The 20791-nt window shown below is 39.4% G+C and overlaps 1 protein-coding gene across 14 annotated transcripts in view; it reads left to right on the forward strand.

Annotated features, from left to right (window-relative positions):
- DPYD (dihydropyrimidine dehydrogenase) overlaps positions 1–20791 on the forward strand; it is a 381364-nt gene that overhangs the window by 243973 nt on the left and 116600 nt on the right. For all 14 annotated transcript variants that reach the window (XM_064515868.1, XM_064515870.1, XM_064515869.1 and 11 more), the window contains one exon: positions 19804–19872. In XM_064515868.1, the coding sequence (XP_064371938.1) occupies positions 19804–19872 (69 nt within the window). The remainder of the gene's footprint in view (positions 1–19803; positions 19873–20791) is intronic.

Below are 20791 nucleotides of genomic sequence, written 5' to 3' on the forward strand. Positions count from 1 at the left end.
GAGGGAGATTGAGGTTGGAATAAAGCACTCATACCAGTTGCCTTGCCCAGCAACTAAAGCCCTTGCCTTAGCTAATGTGGAATGCAAGAATGGCCAAGATTTCTCAAATTCCAGTGCCTGCTGTGGTGGGTAGAACAGACCTCAGAGCATTGTAGCATATGACTGCCTTCTTTCTTCTTCATCCTCCACCACAAGGAAAAGGCACAAAATAAAACCTTATGGAAAGATACTTCCTAGAATAGGAAGACACCTCTGTGTATTCCAGGGGAGCTTTCACTCTTCCCAATCCTGAGGTCATCTTCATTGCTCCTGACACTGGTACAGCTCCACCTGAGCTGGTAGGACAAATTTTCCTCTGTGCAAACTAAAGAGGAATTCCACAGAACTCTGATTTACACAGTGGATTTTCACAAGCAGTGCTCATCCATTTGTGTAGACACGGCACTTTCCATTTGCAAAAGTAAGTGAATGAAAACAGAGGCTAGCCACAGAAATACTGGTGTATTGGGTCTTTGAGATCACACTTGCCTGTAAGAAAGCAAGTTTCCTAGGGAAGGGACTTCCACAAAGCATAAAAAATGCTCAAGCCTATTAAGACCTAACTATTAATAGAAATGGAACTGAGCTACAAAGTATCACACTGTAAGTTTTAAGATCTTGAGGTTTTGGTGTTGGTGGAAAAAATAAGAGAATGCAGAAAAGTTCATCTTTTACAGTATTTATTCCTGATTTTGATAGCATTGTAGTCTAAAGCAAATATACTTGAGGCTTGAAAAGTAGTGGATTTGTACAATTGGATTAGAGTTAAAATTAGAGGACATGACTAATAACTGAGAGAGAATAGATGATTATGAGGTCTTCTGTGGCTTTGAGCAGGACCAATAGTGGTCCTGTGGATAGGGTGGCCAGTGAGGAGAAAGTCCAGGGAAGGGCAGCGAGCAAGTCTTACCTTACACAAGTGGCAGTCTATTGAGGTGATTGCTGCTGCATTGCAACTACATAAAGTACAGGCAACTCAGCACAGGACATGAGGTCGGTGTCAAAGTAATCTTCTGTTCTGTGTGTGAGATGCAAGAAGCCTTAAGTTTCACATAAATGTGAAAAATATTTTTCCTCTGCAATTCGTGTTAAGAAATATTTTAAGGTTATGAGATATGGGACCTACTTCACAAGGTAGGTCAGGATCAATTGCCTGTTTTGCCTAATAATGGTGTCTTAATTTGTAGCTCCATTGGGCTGGTCAATGTACAGATACATAGTGTGATATTATTTCTTCACCGAAGAAATTATGGTCCATACGTATGGAGACTGTTGACAGAAAAGGAGAGACACAGGAAAACACTGATCTCCTTGAGATCATATAGCAAGTTAAAGGTGCTCTTGACTGGTCTGTAGGGCCAACAGATACATGAGATATAAAAAAATATGCTTAGAAAAGGTAAGACCATAGCAGAACATCTAAATAAATATTTTCATCTCTGTTTATAGAGCAAGCTGTTGGGGAGTTTCTTACTGCAGAACCCTTTCTAATGGGAGAAAATATCCTGGGATAAAAAGGAAATCAAAGTATCCATAGAAGAGGCTATACAATAAATTGACAAAATGAGCAGTAATAAACACCAGGATGAAATATTCTAAAGTGCTCTGAGAGAGGAAAAGCTGAACTATTAAGAACAGCGTGTACCCTCTCATCTAACCTGTCTCAGTACAGGAGAACTGTCAGGTGGTCAGCAGCACACTTCTTGCTTGGAGAGTTGCAGGAGAGGTCTGGCAACTACAGACCTTAAGTCTTCTGTTCTTGTATGTAATTGATAGAAGCCCTCTAAAGAACAGAATTAGTAAAAAGGTGGGGGGAGGAGACAAGGCAAAAAAAAAAAAAAAGCAAAGAAAACCCCTTCTGTAGTAACCTTAAAAATCTAAGGTTTTTGAGGACATGAAGAGAGACTTAGCTGATGCAGTCAGCTAGGGTCTCTGAAAGCATTTGATAGGGTCCCTCACTGAAGGATTTAAAAGAAATTAAGTTGCCATGAGATTGGGGGAAGAACTCCATGTGGGTAAATAACTAATTAAAGATAGGAAACAATGTGATAGGAAACAAAGAAACAAATACTCCATTTTCACAGTGTATAGAGATCTCCAGTAAAGTTCCCTAGGGATCTTTGCTGTGTTCTGTACTATTTAAAATATTTATTAACAATCTGGAAAAGGGAGAGAATTTCAAGAATGTAAAGTTTGCTGATAATAGTAAGTATTTTAGGGAGATAAAGGTGAGAGCTGACTGTGAAGAACTGCAGAAGAATTTTACACTACTAAGTGACAGAGCAACAGACTGCGAGATAACATTAAATGAGGATAAATGTAGTGATGCACATGGGATAAAATGGTACTAAATTTATATACACAATGATAGATTCGAAGCTAACTATTACTGGTCAGCAGTGAGATACTAGGGTTACAACAGAAAGCACTATGAAAACCTCAGCATAATGCTCAGTAGCATTGAAATTAAGCATATCAAACACAGAATTTGTAGGAAAGGAAGACAGAACAAAGCAAAAAATTTCGTTATACCAATGTATTGATTCATTTTATTTCCATGTTTTGAATACAAAGTGCAGTTCAGACTTTTCTGCCTTGGCAAGGGTATAGCTAGATTGTAATCTAAAAGGTGATGGGCTGAAATAAGTGGTAGGAGACACTTCTTCCTTTGAGCTGTAGAGCTCATTCTCACAGGGTGTTGCAAATGCCAGAAGTGTGTATGGCTGAGAAGAAAGTGATTGGAAAAATTATTTAGAGAAAGCTATGGAATACATCACCTCTGGCTCAGGGAATTCCTGTGTCACCAATTTCCAAAGAGAGAGTTTTCTGTGGAAATGCTACCGTAAGCTTACCCTCTGCAGCTGCTGCTGGTCCCAGTCAGAGAAGGGATACACGGAGCTAGGTGCACTGTTCTTACGGGTTTACGCTGGTGATGCACAAATTGCTGTTAGGTTTGGAGCCAGGATTAGCTTTTGTCTCCTGCCTCCCAGTCCTGTCTCAACCTTTGGACCATTGTGCCAGTTCTACATTTTGATAACCTAATTAACATTAAATTGCATTGCTTAAATTCAAGCTGAGATGAATGTATGTTTTTTACTAGTTTGAAAGGATGTGCTAAGGATTTTGTAATTCAAATGCTGCCTTCAAGTTTACTAAGATTTGAAAGACTGCATTTCCAGAGGGTCACCACAGATGTTCCTGTATAAAGAAACACAAAAAAGTCGTTTAAAATGTTACCCAGAGAAAATGTCTGCTCATGCATGTTTAACTGATCATGCAGTAGGTGTTATACTGCTTGGTCTGAAAGGCAACATAATATTGCCTGTCCCTCCACCCCCTTTTTTTGTTTTAATCTTTTAAGAATATGGTCTTGAATCTGGTAAGGAGGTGGAAATGCACTCCTACCATTAATTTGAGGGAACCGTATTTCAAGAAAGTATGTATCTTCTGCTGGAAGCTGCAGTTTGTGGCTGAAAACATAATCCCATGGTAAGTTCAGTGAGATTCAGGCAATCAATCTATGATTCAAATGTGCAGTGTTGCTGGTGACAGATTAGGACGGAGAGGAGAACGGTGAGATCTTTTATGTTTTGCACTTGGAGACTACTGCTTTGTTGAGAAACCTATCAAACTAGTTAGTGCAGAACTGTACTTTTTTACTACGCACGTTATAAAGGCATGACTTATTTTGTTTGTTTTACCTTCACAGCTAAGGTTTGACAAATGGTAAGCAGTTCAGTAAGGTAGAGAGTTTTTGTGCATACACTAAGAATATGCTTTAGATTTGGAGTGTGAGTTATTGATCCTGCAAGAAAAGAACAATTTTCACCATTTCCTGAGGACTATGAGCATGTCTTTAAAACTTTAGCCTCAGAGTGCGAACTAGGAGAAAATTAAAGCAGTTTCTGGAGTAATTCACCAACCATCTCCTGGAAAATGAGCCAATCTGCTTGATTATTGTAAAAAGACAAACTCCTTAATGGATGGTATCAGCTAAAGCTGGTTTAGGATTTGCTTTGGCTGTTGCCGCTGCTAAAAATTCCTTTTTCGATGAGATATGTGAATGGTCTTTAAGCAGGAGTCCCAGTGAAAGAAATGTACTAAAGATGAAGCTGTGATTAAAAAGATATTTCTAAAGTGTAATTCTGCTGACAATGACATGAGGAGTTGCATATTTTTATTCCTCTTATTAAGGTTGAATTTTCCTTTTATTCTTCTGTGGAGACTATTATTTAGAGAGAACAGAAAGACCCTTAAAATCCCCACCTATTTTCTCAATTTCATAAGCTACTGTGTGCACAAAGAATGCTGCAAAATGATCTGCGAAATCCAATGGGATGCCAGCGAGCAGTCCGTCTTTCTAGAAATGTCCTCCATAGACTGCAACAAAGGAAATTGCATCATGCATTAAAAAAATCTGTACACTAAGATGTCTGTTCCCTCCCCTCCCCTCCCCCCATTTTGTGCTTAAAATAGCAATAACAACCTCGGTGCTGGGCATTTCCTGTCGATTAATGACCAGCCAGAGTTAATGGCCCTCAGCAGTGCCTCGGGCCATCAACTCCTCCCAGCCCGTCATTACTCCCTAGGAAATGCCCTTTTCTGGGTAGTTATTGTTTTAACATTAGGATATACAAGTTGCCATTGGAGGGGGAAAACTGACCTTGTAGCATTGTTAAAAAGTAAAAACAAAGAAAATGGCAAAATTTTATACTTAAAAATTGTTAATAGTCAATGATCTATGAAAATTAAATTGTTAACTTTGTAAGAATGACAAAATTCTACTAGGCTTATTACCTGTGCAAAGCATTTATCCCCCAAATACTTCTCCCCCATTTCCATTTCATGTTTGTCATAGGCAACTGAGTAAATTACAAAATTTGATCTTTTAAAATGCACAGTAGCTTTGGCATTCATTTATATTGGCTGTGATATGATTTTAGTCTTCTAGGAGGCACTGAGCCTATGTCATTTAGATAATTCTGCTTTTTCTCTTTTATTGAATATATATTATAATAATAGTAAAGCAAAATTTTACTTGATGAAATTAATAAGTATGTGCTGTTTCTGTAGACCATATTATGCACTTAATTTCTGTAATGTAGTTCACATTTTAGACATTTTGTTAGAGCTCTAGTGAAGAAAAATAGGAAAGCTAGGTCTGTATCTAAAAGTCTTGCTCACATACTTGTGTAGGCTAGGAATACTAAAAATAAAATTGCATCTAACTACTGTCCTGGCAGAACCCTAGTGTAGATGCAGTTATACCATCATATTTTTGTTCATGAGCAAGTAAAGAGTTTATTTTACTGATACAAACTGCATCAATAGCAGGAGAGTTAGTTCTGTGCAAACATGTTCTAGCTTCAACAAGAAAGGCAGAGGCACGTGCTTAAATCCATCACAATCGAAGCCAGGTCTTCAGCCTGATTGACAGCAGCTGGACTTTATCCCAGCCTCCTGTGCTTTCTGGAGAGGGGGGCTATGGAAAGAACTCCAATTCAGAGCAACATGTAGGAATAAGGGTTTCCAAGATGGTTTTTTCCTTACCTGCTGAGAGGAACACGTAGATAAGCATGTGGAATTATTAGCAGGCTCTGAACTGATCTTCCTCTACAGGCTGAATACTGCTAATGTCCTCCTAGCTTTTTATGTGCGTTGAGTTTAAGAACTATGATCATAAATTTCTAGATAGTGCAAACCAAACTTCTTGTATCTATCACATTCCCATTTCTAGATCTCAATTCACCCTGCTTTTATTTTCAAGTTCTCTTTTATATTCTGGTTGGAACTAATAAGCTGTACCTGTTATTAAGGTTAAAGAGTAACTGCTAAACATGCAAGATCAGGTGGCCAGCAGCATCCAAAGGGCAAACTCATTCTCTCTTCAGATAGTGCTAATTTGATATACTGTTACTGTGAACGCAGACATACCAACAAATTACCGTGAGATAACAAAATACAGCATGTCAGCATGGTAACTGTCCACGCGCATATTCTTAGCTTGCAGAAAATAGAAGCTAATTCAGGTTAATTTGACTTGCTTTCATTTTGGACAAAGCAAACTTGGAATTACCTTGTTTTTTCTGGGAGCTGAAAAAGCACTGAAGTATTCAATTCCGGCAGGTGTGCTGATTGATGGTAACTCAACTCAGTAGTAACTTGTTTGTGTCTCATGTGCATGTCTAGTGGAGATGGTATCCTTTTAATTGTTGAAACAAAAATCTGACAGTTACTTATTTTCTAAACACTTAAACCCAAATGAACATTTTAAAGGCTTCTTTTCAAGTAGACATAAATACATCCTCTGTTATGAGCCACTTAGTTAAATGCAAACTGCAAGAAACAACAGAGTATTTTCCTGTTCCCTTTCCTGCCACTGTGCCTGTCATTCTCACAGCTCCCTGGCAGAATTTTTTTAGTGGTTTATTTTTACATCTTTTTCTTTGTGTGTATGTGTGTGTTCAAGGTTCCTCAACTTTTTCATTTTCCAGTTCCATTTTCATTTCATTCTCTTTATGTTCAACATTTTTATTATAAGACTATAGTTGTGTTGATTGTTTCAGTGTATATGTAACAGTTGGTTAAGGTCTTCGGTTTTGAAATACGGATATTGAAGCTCTGTTCCTAAATTTTAGGGTAGCATTTCTAAAAATCTGTGGCACTTTTCTCACTGTGGAAGAATCCGAAAGACTTATTCTTAGCCATGCCTCACATTGATATGAGAGCCATATCTCCATATTAAAGTCTGAATATACTTGCAGTATGTTTCAGTTAAACAAACTACCTGTCAGGCCAGAATGTTTAGAGGTAGTGTGAATCTCGTAGGTACCCCAATTGTATAGATAGATACCTGTGAGCTGTTTATGTCTCTGAAGGCAGAGGGTCATAAACATGGGTTTAAGTCACATTTGCATTCTCTTAATGTTGTACTATCAGCACCAATGTGGTTCCCAGAAGCACTTCTGTCTTTGATTCTGCCTGGGGAATCCAGATTTGACCTGATTTATTTTCAGTTTATTTATCTTCTTGGGAGCACACCTGCTCACTGCTGGGACATTGATAAAATCTCTCCTATATTACATGGTAGTTGGTGTTGCTGTGTTTTTCTTCAAGTTAAACAATAATCCTATGAAGTCTTTACTGTATTTTAATTTTGAAATGTCCAATCACATAGCAGTATGCTGAACAAGTTAGATAATGATTTTTTTAAACACCCAAATATTTAGTGAAAATAGTAAGGCCTCTTTCAGTTTCTCAGCATCTTCTGATATGCTTCCTTAAAAGATTAAGAAGTGGGTGGAACTGGCAGCTGAAGAGGGAAGATTAGTCAGAAGGTAGCTGCCAGCTTCCAGCCCTTAATTTTATATCTTCTTTGCTGTTGGATTGTATCCAAAAAACTACTTGGGTCATCAGACATAACAGCTTGCTACTTAAGTAAATTAGAATGTCTGCATATAAAAATAAAGCTACCCACTCATGAGATTTTTTGATCCTATCTCTCAGAAGAGGACACGGAAGACCCACCATCATAAGGCTTGGTGCACAGTGGCACCGCTCTTCACTGAATTTTTGGCCCAGTCAGGAGATACCATGGGCTAATAGGAAGGAAATATGAAGAAATTAAGTTCAGCAGAAAAAACAGAGCTGCATTTTCTCTTCCTGAAAAGTTCTGTGCCTGATAGAAAGTAGAGCCTCCCTATTTGTTAAGATACCATTTTAATATAATTCTCCTCAAAAAAAATTTATAGAAGAAATATTTTGCCAAATGAAAATGATTATTTTAAGAAGTTTTTGCATTGTCCAAGAGCATATTTCTTGCTTGTTTAGCCTTTGCTTTTTTATCTTCTCCCTTTTCCATTTTAAAAGTTCCTAAAATAGGTTACAGCTGTCTAGCCAGGGCAGGCAAGAACGTATCAACTGCTAGCTTATTCTAATCATTTGAAAAGGCAACAAATATTACTTCTTTAGAACAAATGCTACTGTTGATATAGGTGTACCTTTAAATGAGCTTAGGCTCCCATTAGCCTGGGCCTAATGGGAAACAGTGGCTTCTCCCAGATCAAGAGATCTGTTCTTGTTCATCTGGGGAGGAAGGTATGCGCGCGTTTGTGTGGTATTTTGCTTTGTTGCAGTCTGAGGTTTTGTGCAAGTGAGGTGGATGGCATATTGTAGTTGTGACGATTGCCCTGCTGCTGGGCTGTGCTGCGACTGATCTGTCTCAGTAACAACTGAGTCTTATTGAAAGGCAGAGTTGCATGAGGTCAGATAGTGGCAGAAAAAAAAAACCCGAAGAATATGTTTGCTTTAGTACACAATGAAGAGGGAGAGCAAAATCTAAAGGTAGGTAACAAAGAAGAAAAACAGATAAACTGGCCCTGCAAGATCACAAGAAGAGACAGTGGAGACAGCAATGAAGCAGATCTCAAAAAGGAGAAAAGATGATATGTTGAAGATTGTGTGAGAAAACAGAAGGAAAAATACAGAGATAAAAGACAGGTTCACACCAATACTGGGCTGCAGCAGGTTTCCATGCCTAGGGAAAGCTCAGCAGGCCTGACGTCAGAATTGATAAAAATGGGTAGCTGTCTGCTTGATACAGAAGTATGAGGTGTACATGGAAGATTAAACATGATCCTGAAGAGAATGAGGCAAAAGAATTTGTTGATCATGTGCATTTTTGCAGGGAGGTTTCATAGGATCATAGAAAAATTCAGTTTGGCAGGTTCCTCAGGAGGTCATCCAGTCCAAACTTCTACTCGAAGCATATTGTCTATGAAGTCAGACAATCCAAAGAAAATGATACTGATTCAAAGATGATGTCCAAAGTGGAAAGTTAAGCCATCTGCAACAGAATTATTCTAGTGTTTGAGGAGGAAAGCAAAAGGTATTACAAGATAATGAAGATCAGTAGATGGGACAGTTGTCATTGTTATAATAACATTTTTGGGAACATTTGACTACTGAAGTAGGCAAATGTGGGAACATGCCATTCATTGAAAGATGAGGTGGACCAGTGGCAGCTCTAATGTTTTTTAGCTGGTGATCACTCTTCACAATAAGGGCTACTGCATAGGTAAAGGGTACAATGTGTCCTGGTGTGCTGTGGTGCTGGGCGTTTGCTACTGTGTGTGCCATCCACAGTTAGCTCAGGAGGGAAGTAAGCCTCAGAAAGAGTCAGAGAATTATAAAGTTGTGGAGAGGATGGACTGCAGTGTCCCCAGTGTGAGAGCTGTCCTTGTCTAACCCTAATCCTTCCCAACCCAACTGCTACACGTAGACTGAGTTTTGTGCCATGGCACACTCTGGACCCTCAAGTGGAGGATCACTTGTGGAAGAACTCCAGTATCAGGCTTAGCTTTACTGTGGCAGGGTGTTCTGAACCCCACTTTTGCTGTATGTCTCAGATGTCTTGTTTGCAAAATCCTAACCCTTACCTTGCACCTAACTCTTGACTGATCCCCAGACCGGGAATGCAGCCACAACCCCAGGTGAACTAGTGCTGAGGGGAGCACTCCGCCCACAGCTCTGGCTTTACTTTGGCAGACCCTTCTGAGCCCCACTTAAACTGTACACCTCAGCTGTCTCCTTCTCTGAAACCTTACTCTAGTGTAGATACAGTGTTTTTTAGCTGAAGGGGATCTCCACAAGTAGTAGAAGTCTGCTTTCTTTTCTGTGTGTTGTGATGCCAGAGCAGTTGCCGCTATGAGCACGACAGCCTTCTGCCACCTGTGCTTTCCAACAGGAAAATAACCCAGGAGGACTTGCTTAAGTGACCATTGGTAAAGTTCTGGTGGAGATAGACTTCACTGTCCCTAATGGAAGCACCTACTCTGAGGTGGACCCAGCCTAAAACCCTAACTTCGCGTAGCATGACGAGTTTCAAACTGCGAAATGAAGAAAGAACTGTACCATGCCTGTTTGAGGTGTTAGAGGTAGTAAGAAAATACCAACATTATTGACAGAAAACAGGGCAACAGAATGGAGAAAATTGAATGCCAAAGGACATTGAATGGGATATTATGGGTAGGCTTGGTAGGATTTCATTTTTCATCGAAAGTAAATATTTCTTTTAAATGTATTTTTATGCTGCAACAAGCAGCTATACTTTCAGGTGAGTTTCAGCCTCTCCATTTGTGTCACACCAGGATCTGCAGTGCTGCTTCTGCTCTTGTCTTTCTGGGCCAGCGTGTGTCTGCTCAGCCACATCTCTGAGGCTGACTGGGTGCGGAAATTACCCAGGAAGCTGAAATGAAGAGGGGAGACATCTGGGAAAGGAAAGGCCTGAAATTGGCAGGAAAAGCTATTTTAAGGGATCTAGGTCAGAAAAGCAGAAATGCCGGTACAGCATTCAGAGCCTTAGAGGACTAGAGAAGAGGCTGAAACCAATCAGAAATTATAACTGGCTGGCCAGTTAGGTAGAAACAAAGATAAAATTTGTGAGATGGCGTTATTCATGGAATACATGACTGACAAGAAGATTAAGAGGTAGTGAAGTAGATGAACAATCTCCAGTCTATAGCTCGGGAGGGAAAGTGTCCTAATTCTTAGTACTGATTCTCTAAGTGTCCTGGTGTTTTTCATTTCATGTCCAGACCGATTGATGATGCTCTTTGACAGTGTCCCAGCTCTGTTACAGTAAAACCCTTGTTAACATAACACAGACGAAAAGTCTGGTTCATTAATGATTTAATCTATCATAAAGTAGGTGGTCTTCCTGAATAATACGATGATGTTAACGCTATTAGTCTGGTCATGGAAGCATATTTCCCTTTTTTGTTAAACAGAAGCCACAAGAAGATCTAGTTTTTCCAACCCTGTGAACATGTGCAGACCATCTCCCCTTGAGGGGAACCTGTCCCATTAATCAGGAAGATCTTGGAGCATGAGTAAAAAGTCCTCTGCTTAATTTACGAAGTCAGACACCTAGACCAGATAAGGCGAGAATAGCATGACAGTTCCATAGGTCTCCCTCATGCAGCTGTGGAGTCCCAGGTGTGCAAAGCTCTCAAATAGCTTGGTGAACAGGGATGAGCCTTACAGCCTATTCCAGCACACCCGCTTAACAGCTGTGCCTTGATCTAGCAGCATGGCCCAATGTAAGAGCTGTTTGTGCAAAGGTATATCACTCCAAGGATAGTGACGTCCAGAGAGTGAGTGAGCTATGGAGGATGCAACCAAGCTGACAAAGTCGCTTACTCCTCCCAAACTTTGCTTAGGCACCAGCAGTGTGATGTTACATGGTGAAAGAGATCAGAAGGCTCTCAAGTATAAAAGGGAGGTTTCTTTTCTCCCTCTTATCTGAGCTACATTTCTCACCTCTGTCTGCCCTAATACTCCTAGCTTTTTGAGCCTTCGAATCCAAGGAAGTGAATCAAAGGAAGCCCTGTGGGTGACGGAATAAGGGAATAGTCAGGATGGACTTCTTGGAGATGGAAACAGACAGAAATGACCTGAGGAACTGCTAGCAAACTGAATGCTGGAGTTGGGGAACTCAGACAAAATTACTCAATGCACATTTTGTCTCTCCTTGTTTTCCACTGAATTTGTTTTCTAATAAATTAAGCAACTTTGCTGCTAAGTGACAGAGGAAATAAATGAGATCTACATGTATCTAGAAGTAATCAGGGACTGGAAGGAACTGGAAAAGGGATCTTAGGGTTCCTTCCAGTCCACTGCTCTTTATTCCCTAAGTAGCAGCAGCCTACAGCACTCGAACATATTTGTCTCCAATCGGCTTACCTCCTCAGAGCGGCACCCAGCAGAGAGTTGCCTGTGCTATTGTGAGAATAAACACATTAACAATTAGTGAGGTACTCAGAGAACTGTGTTAAAAAGGACTGTATATATAGCCAGACAGTTTGATGAGAGAAAAATCTCTATAGGTGGAGGAAAAAAATCCATAAATTTGTGTTGCCTCTTGCCAGCCTTGTTTTCCATATGTGGTCTTAAGAATCAATAATGTGTCAGAACCCTGGTGTAAAGTTTTTGCTACAGGTCATAGCATATGTCTGAAATATTGTAGAATTAGATACGATATTTTTCTGTTAGCTCCTTCTATATTGTGTTGGCCTCCTCTGCTTTCTCTTTGTATTGAGACAGTGTGGAAGTATAAAAATACAGCAGGGGCATGGCAGATTCACAAGGGCTTCAGATGTTGTTTGCTAGGGGTATTGCTGAAAAGGGATCTGTCTTCACTTTTTTCTTGGATTCAGCCTTTGTTAACTTGCGTATTTTATATTCATTACCAGAGGGACTAAAGATTGGACATTATCTTCTCTCTCCCAAATAAAATCCCAAAGATTCTGCCATATTTCCAGGGGAGTCTGTAGCCACGTGGATAAATTTCTATGGGATTTGAGTGGCTTATCTGAAGCACTGAACTTTTCAAGGATCTATCATAAGATGGACAAGCTTTTTCTAATCATGTAAAATATGCCCGTTTCCTGCAAGTGCTGTATTTTCTTTCTTTAGACATGTGTTTTAGGGAACTTATATTCCATGGCCCCTTTTTCACTCCTTAGGAATTATAATGTGTTAATTAAAGAGTGCCCTGAGGCACTGGAGGTACAGGTGCATCAGAAGATCTGTTTTTGTTCTGTCCATTCAGTTGGCTTTGAGTTGCGTTCTTAGTTGGTAGGACTCTCTTGAAATTGTTTTAGTGGAAAGTAAGCTTTTCATTTAGCCACATGTTGTGTGTCTCCACATTCATGTATAGTAGCAAGGCCAAAGGCGTGGTAGCTCCTTAACTCCTGCTTTAGCACTGTCTGATGAGCTTCACATGGCAGAGGACAGTTACCAAGCTATTTCCCAGTTCCTGCAGCTGCAGACAGTCCTAAAGTGTGATCTGTTTAGCCTCTCACTCCAGCCAAAGCAACAGCATTCTGTTATTTTACAGAGAAGTGGGCTTGTTTCCAACTTCCAATTTTTATTTGTCTGAGGACATTGTATCCTAACAACTTTACGTCCTAATTTGGAGTGATAGTCCAGTCTGCCTCACTGACATGCATCCAGTAATCTCATTTAATCTGCATTGGTCATTGCATAGAATAGTAGTAGAGTTATCATAAGAAAATGTCACAGGATCAGGGTTTCTTTCCTTTGAAAATAAACATCTCAGGTTTTCCTTGAGAAGAGAAGCTTTGTTGTTTCTTGTTGGTGTTGATTTTATGTGTGTTTGTGTATTAGTGTGAGGAAAATGCTAATATTTTCCTGCTCCTATCATGGGCTTCTTGGCCTGCCGATAATGTCTGGCCTGTTTTTGTGTAGATCTATTGCATCTTACTGGCACTTTAGTTCGAAAAAAACAGTGGATATCTCAATGTAAAGTAATAAGGTAAAGATAGGGCTTTAACTGGAAGGTTTGCTACACAAAGACAGCTAAATAATAAACAGTAATACTCCCTATTTACCATCTTTTCATTTACTGAACTTATCTTAAATGTATTTTAAGTGCAAATTAAGAATGGGTAAAACAATGGATGGCTGAAGATTGTTAAATTATTTACTATCCAGTCCCTGGAAAAAGAGAGGAAAAAAAAGGAGAATTACAGGTCAGCAATGTCAAGACATTCTGCATTGCTTGTCTTTATCATCATGCAGAATCTTTTTATTAAGGCAGCATAGAAAGAATAGATTTATGGACTTGAAGGTACAATGTTTAATATGTCCATATCCATCTAGATTGACAGTTCCTACAGACATGAATTTCCCAGGAGAGATGGTGTTACTGGTGTCAGTGGATGGCATCATTTACTTCAATGTTCCATTATTAAATTGATAACAAGATAATTCCTCTGCTTCTCAGAGACATGACAGGGTTTACAATTGTTAACTTTCTTATTGCATGGGATTTGATGTTCTAGGTAGTTTTTAATAAGAAGCTTATTTTTATTTCAGTTCTGCAACACATCAAAAATTACAACAGGAAAGTACAGTAAAAGAGAAACCTGGTTCAGTCTAGAAGCCATCAAAATCAGTCTAGTTCCTAGGGTTTTTTGGTTTTATTTTTTATTATTTTTTGCAACAGTAAAAAATTGTGCTCCCATTATTGTGCTCCCATTATTTTTCACTAATTCACATCTAAGTATGTTTGTGTAATACAGAATATTTACTGCATTTGTGTTCTGTCCTGTGAGATGCATATTAGAAAAGTTCTGCACACTAGTAATAGTGGTTGCAAGGTTCCACGTGGCTGCTCACAGATCTATTGCTCGTTGCTGAATCAAGGAGTCTGAGTTCTCCCAGGTACAAAAATAAAATAAAATAAAATAAAATAAAATAAAAATGATTCTGTAGCAAACATTTATTACTGCTTCTCAGTTTTCTAAGATTCTAATTGATTTTTAGTCTTCTGTTTCTCAGTCCGCCCCAATTCATCTCTCAGAGTTGTCTTTTATTCAGATGGTATACTGCCCGGGGCTGGGTGCTTGCATGGCGCCTGCTGCGTGGCTTCACCCCTCGCTGAGTCTCCGCACTGGCACAGCACAGGCACTGAACACTGCCTAATGTGGTGCACCACAGCAGACAGACCCGTGTGGCATAGAGGCTACCCGACACGTCCCTCCAAGCTAGGTAAAGCATTCTGAGGTGAATTTTCTCTTGCCCAAAGCAACAGTTTGTGTCTAAAAAGTGCACTGCAGCTTGTGCGGAAAAGAAATTTCTTTGCTTTAAAAGAAGCCAGATTTCTAGTAGATGAAGGAAAAAGAATGATTTTGAGAGTGATCATTTCATCAGCCAATGGCCATTTGGAAAAGCAGAGGGCTACTGCAGCTGTAGTGGTGGCAAGGGTGGCATTGACCTGAACATTTCTGCTGGCAAAACATGGCATAATTGATTTTTCCTGAATCTGACATTCTGTTAGAGTCAGGGTTACAGAGGCTAGCTGTACAAGCCTGGAAAATCTGGGTGCAATGCAAAGTGTTCCTCTTTCTGTTCCCTTGGTGGTCCTATTTTGCAACTAAAGCTGCATCTAAGAGCTGTGGGATAGGGAAGAATCTGGCTTAGGGTCTATATCTTTCATTCATATATGAAAAAACTATGAGAGGTCTATACGATCATGTGTATTTTTCATTTAGATATTTACAAACCAAGGATTGTTTCTCATATCAGTGAAATAGCCAAGGAGTGCCCAGTAAACTTTTCTTTATTAGCTTTTCACCAGCAGCTGGTAGGCTGTGCTGCTGGCATCCCTGCACGGGTGCAGAGCCCTTGGGAAATGCTGTGGACATGGGGCTTGGTTCCTGTGTTTGGGGGAGAGAGGGCTAGGTCAGGACTCACTGCACAGACTCCTAATGCAGATAGAGGGAATTTAATGCTGTGAAATAAAGACTGAGCTGCCAAGAAGTTATCCTCTCCGAATGTGCTTGTGTAGCTGTAGGTGTCATTTCCCATGGTGCATGATGAAATAAATCTGTTATTTCTGCTATTATTTTAGAAAGACTATACCTTCAGTGCTGGGCCTCTTCTTCCTAGTGAATGCTTCCTGATGGCGTCTGGTTAAGTGTGTTCAGCTTTGTTCAGACTAACCAGACCATGTGGCGAGGCTATTCTGTGCTGTTTGTCAGTAAGAAAAATGTCTTCAGCGGAAGTTTGAAATCTTTGTCTGACCAAAAAACAAATACCTTCTGAAGTTTAGATCAATTTACAATAATTTTGTGGGTATTTGAAATCTGTTTCTTAATGTAGTCTTCAGTCTCTGGATCCCCTCTATAAACAGCAATTATCCTTTTTCACGTTTCTCCTTCTCAAACAGGTAACTGTTAAAAAACCAATCCTTCTGCCTCCTTGAAAACTCATTTTTCTAGCTTTCAGGGGAACATTCTCTTAGTGAAAATATTCACAATCTCTTTCTATTTCTGCAAGGAGTTTGCAAATCAAATACAAAATCCTGGGGATTTTTGCGAGTGTTTCTGAATGCAGAATGAGGTACAGGTTGAAGCCAGCAGCAGTGTCTCTATGGGACATCTGTTGACACTTGGGGCAGAACTTACCTCAAGCTGAAGTTAATCAAGCCTGGTGTGAGAGGCGAAGGGAACGGAAGGGAAAGCCACACTGGTTAGAGTGGCTGGATTTGCTTAAGTGCAGGGAGATTATGCGCAGATCTGGAAGAACAGTTTAGGAATAGATGTGGGTTAAGGGCCAGTGTTGGAAGACCGTAAAAATATGGTTGTTACTGGCATGAGGACGGAGGATTGTGATTCCACTGTGATTGTTCGGAAGTTTTCTTAAATTTGCAGGAGCAGACAATGTTCACATTTAAATCCAGCCCCCTGAGATTTTTCAGAATCTTTGAATGGAACTGGAACTCCCTTATTCCCTACAGAGCAGTAGAGGACTAATCGTCTACCTAAGTTTTTACTGCTATCCTCATTTAAATACATGTTCTCAGAATTATCTGACCGAAAGTAGGGCCAGTCATTTTTTTTCTCTCCATCCTTTTGTTCTGAAACCCATCACATTCTCAATGTTAGAGGAGAAAGATCATTTAAAAACATATGTACTGGTGAACCTTATCCTTTTTATTATTTTTTTAATGCTATTGCATTCCTGAGACATCCACATAGAGAAAATAGAAGTGGAAAAAAAATTTTTGCAGGGGAAATAGATTCTAGTTTAAGCTTCCAGGGGATTATTATAAACAGGGAGAAAAAATATTTTAAGGATTATGAGAAGTACCTTGTCAGTGCCTTTTAAGTAGAACAACTACTAATGCATTAGTTACAGAATTGTGTGAAATGTAGGTTTTTACTAGGTGCTTTAGCTACAGTATATTCATCTTATAATCATGTCCTAAATGGTACATTATATACCTCCCATTTACATCTTCATTCCCTCCACCCAAAAAAAGTGGTTATTTAGACACTCTTCTTCCATGAGTGATCAAAAAAATCCTATACAAGGTGTAGTTTCAGATGTTACAAATGTGCACTTACCTGCTCACAAGCATTTGGAGAAATTGCCTGTGACCTTGTATAACGGTGGGGTATGAAGACCTTCTTCTTTCACGAGGGTGGCTGTGTCGCGGCGATCGTCAGCGAGGGCGCAGCGTCCGTGGGCCGTGCGGGGCGGGAAACACAAGATCTCTACACAACAGGCAAAATAGCTGTTTGGTGAGGAAGAGGAAAGCATATATGCTTGATATGGTTTAGATCTGGAATGAGGACTGGGCCAGGGATCATGTTAGGCTTCAGTCACACACGGTTTGTTGGGCAGCTCTCCTCCAAGCTCTGGCAAGGCTGCAATTTAGTCAACCTTCATTTCCCACTTACTATGCTTTTGCAGCGGCGTTATTGTAAGAGCTGCTTGTTAGCCAGCAGTCTACCTCTGTGAGCAAGGCAGGCGTGATTCAGCCTCCCAGCTGTGGTTCAAACAAGCGTAATTAAGCTCCTGCAAGTATGGCCGGTGTGGGTTTCAGGAGTGGGGAGGAGGAGGTCCCTTGCGGTGGGCTCTGACTGCCGGGGCTAGGCCAGGCGTGGCCTGGCTGCGAGAGCCGCTGTTCGGGGCTGCCAGGGCTCCAGGGGTGCTCGGTGCTCCACGGCTCGTCGTGCTGGGGTGCTTTGGAGAAGCTGGCATTTCTGACCAAAAAGGTAAAGAAGTCAGAATAGCGAGGAGAGGCTGAAATGTGATAGAATTTATTTATTACATTCAAATATAAACTGTGACTTTTATCACTTGTTATTTGTACTTGTCTTTTGTTATTAGCATTCTAGGAGGTAATATGTGATAATATTTTGTGTTTTCTTCATAACCTCCCATGTGTAATTTTAGGAGCAGGTTCAAACCACAGTCGTCACAGGCAGTGCGCACCTAAATGTCCACATATGATATGATTTTTTTTCCTTCGTTGTTGGTACTGGTACCGAATGGAAAGAGTGTAGGGGTGTCTGGGGAAGGAACAGCCACTTGAGGAAGAACGGTTTGTTAACATGGAGTGCTGGGGAATCTGCTTCCACATAGGAACTAAGTTTCATTTCAAGTTATAAGAGAATGTTGGGGAATACAAAGAGAATACAATCCCTATTATTTTTTAAATTTTATTATCCTCTCTGAGATCCTGATTTTCATGTGAACATCAAGAGCAGAAATGAAATTTTTTTCTTTCAGTTATTTTTTGTTACTGTAAACACTGTACTATTACACTGCTTCTGTCAAATATATGCACTTAATTTTAAATTTGAATGGGAATCAATATTTAAAAATATGCTGTCTTAATTAATAGCTCTTTGAAGTATCATGTATCTTGCTCTTCCTGCTTTGTACACTCCCAGCAGAATTTTCAAATTTCATTTGATAGATGATAGAGCAAATTCTGTTTCATAAGCATTTGTCCTACAGCGCTATATAAGGCTGTTTGCAATAGAAAAATGATTGTATAGAAGTGACAAGCTTTTCCTCTTTCAAGCGTGGAATAAAATCACAGCCAGCAATGATTGTGTGTATCTAATGAAAAACTTGGTTTTCTATTTATGCCAGAGACGATGCAAATAAAGGGGTACATAATAGCAGGGAGGATACTTCTTCAAATGCTTTCCTTCTCAAAAGATTCTCGTCTTGCAAACATCAGTCAGAAAGGTGGATAGATAGGTAGTTTGTAGGTAGGTAGGTGGTAGATTGATAGGTAGAGATTCATCAGAGCAACGCAATATACACAACGGAAAGAATTGTAGTTACAAGTTGTATTGTCCTTTTAAATGAATATATTGTAACCTAGGCATACTTAATCTTCACCATAACTACTTTCCTTTTTAAAGTAAATTTTCCTTCTTTCTAATGATATTAAATATATCAACTTTCTTCTGGAGATAATTTGGGAGTTTACAGTTCCCAACAGAGGTGTGTTGGATGATTCTTATAGGTCGGATTTTTGAATATTCTCCCATTTATGAATGAGTCATTAGCCATCAACATTATGGGCAAGTTCAAAAGAAGTGTTACACAGACTGGAAGGTAAAGAATAAGCTCATCCCAGATATTAATGCAGCTTGTAAAGCTTGTTTGGAAAACAAGACTCAAACTAACCTTCCTGTGAAGGAAAATTAAAACTTTCATAAACAAGAAGTGTGGCCAAATATTTTTCTGCTTTCCTCCCATGGCAGTTCCTTTGCACACACACTGATCCACCACTGTGCTCTTGAGCTCAGTCATTGCTCTTGCTGAGTGACCCTTGGAGCTGCTGCAGTACGGGCCTCGGAGGCTCGCCTCATCCTTCGTACAAGTCCTCTGTGCAGGAGGAGCTCTGGGGCTACATTCGCTGTTGGTGTCACCCAGATTTTAGGAACTGCAGCATTTATGCTGGGGCATTCCAGTGTCTGACATTCTGTGCTGGGTCCAGAACAGGTGATTTCTTCTCATTTTAACTGAAAACTAATGTTATTTGAACTGAAGATTGACTGACGATGAAGTTAACTCCTTTTTAACAATAAAAAGCATTGCATGCAACTGGGAAGGTGTGTGTCTAGCAGCCTTATCAGAATCCAGTTAGACCTTATTTTACGTAAAAGCTTTAACCTCAGTAAAGAAATTGGAGTAAAAGCAGCTATGGACAGAATCTGAACTCGAAAGGCACCAAGTACAGTGAGGTACTCCTTAGTGACTTGGTACTGATAAAATGGGTGACCTCCTAAACCGCTTTTTCATCTCCAGTGCTTTGGTTCCCACATACAGCTAGTAGTTCCCATATACAGATAGTTAATGTTTGGAATCACAGTCCTGTGATGGCCTGCAAAATCTGGCTTAAAATGATTGCATATATATTCTTTTCAGATTCTAATTGCCAGTATCATGAGCAGCTACAGCAAGGATGACTGGACTGAACTTTCAAAAATGGCTGAGGTAATGTTTTCCTAAATGTGTTTTTTCATCACTTTTGTCTTTTCTTATTCTTCTTAAATAAAAGAGCTGCAATAAGAAATTTCCTGAAAGAAATAGATTCAAAGTGCAAAATGAGAATTAAAGCATGTCCATTATAATTTGTTTATTCTGTTTTCATTAAAATGATGGAAATGTAAATTTAAAGGAAATCTACTCTGAAAAAAATGGTCCCTTGGATTTTTAAACAGTACTTGGGAAGCCTTTAGACTTTGAATCTATATACTTTTCATTTGCATTTTAAGCAAACTGTATATTATGACGGATGCCCTGATAAAATTTAATTTTACCTTTGAGAGCCTAACTTGATCTTACCTTGCCTACAGGCACACTAGTTTGACAGCACCAGAAGAAATTTTGAATATAAAACTCTTCAATATTTAAAGTATAAAAGGCTCATTTAATGCTATTGTAGTTTTAATACAGACTTTCAAAAATGATAGGAGAGAAAGCCAGTGTATATAACAGCAGTCAGCAGGCTTCCTATAATATAAATCCAATCTTACACAAATGCAAACAGACCATACACCTGAAATTTTGATTTTGAAATCATTTGAAGTAAAAAACTGTTTAAAAACATGTTCCTATGTCCATAGTGAATAGCATAAGAAACAGTTGACTAATACGGTGATCATTAAGACTGTTGTCATTCAGAAAGCTGTGTATATCCATGTATAACAGGAAGTTGTTATTTTTAAACAAAACTGAATTTTTCATCACAGATCAAAATATCTAGAGGAAATAAAAAGCATATTTTCAGACCAGTAAAGGAAGGCTTTAGCAAACTTTGTAAAGAAAAAAGTATTAGTTTGTCATTATTGTTACTTTTAGCTCAGCATTAGATGTTTTATAAATATTGTACAAATACGTATTTTATGTATGT

Source organism: Dromaius novaehollandiae, chromosome 8, assembly GCF_036370855.1.
Source record: "Dromaius novaehollandiae isolate bDroNov1 chromosome 8, bDroNov1.hap1, whole genome shotgun sequence".
NCBI lineage: Eukaryota > Metazoa > Chordata > Aves > Casuariiformes > Dromaiidae > Dromaius > Dromaius novaehollandiae.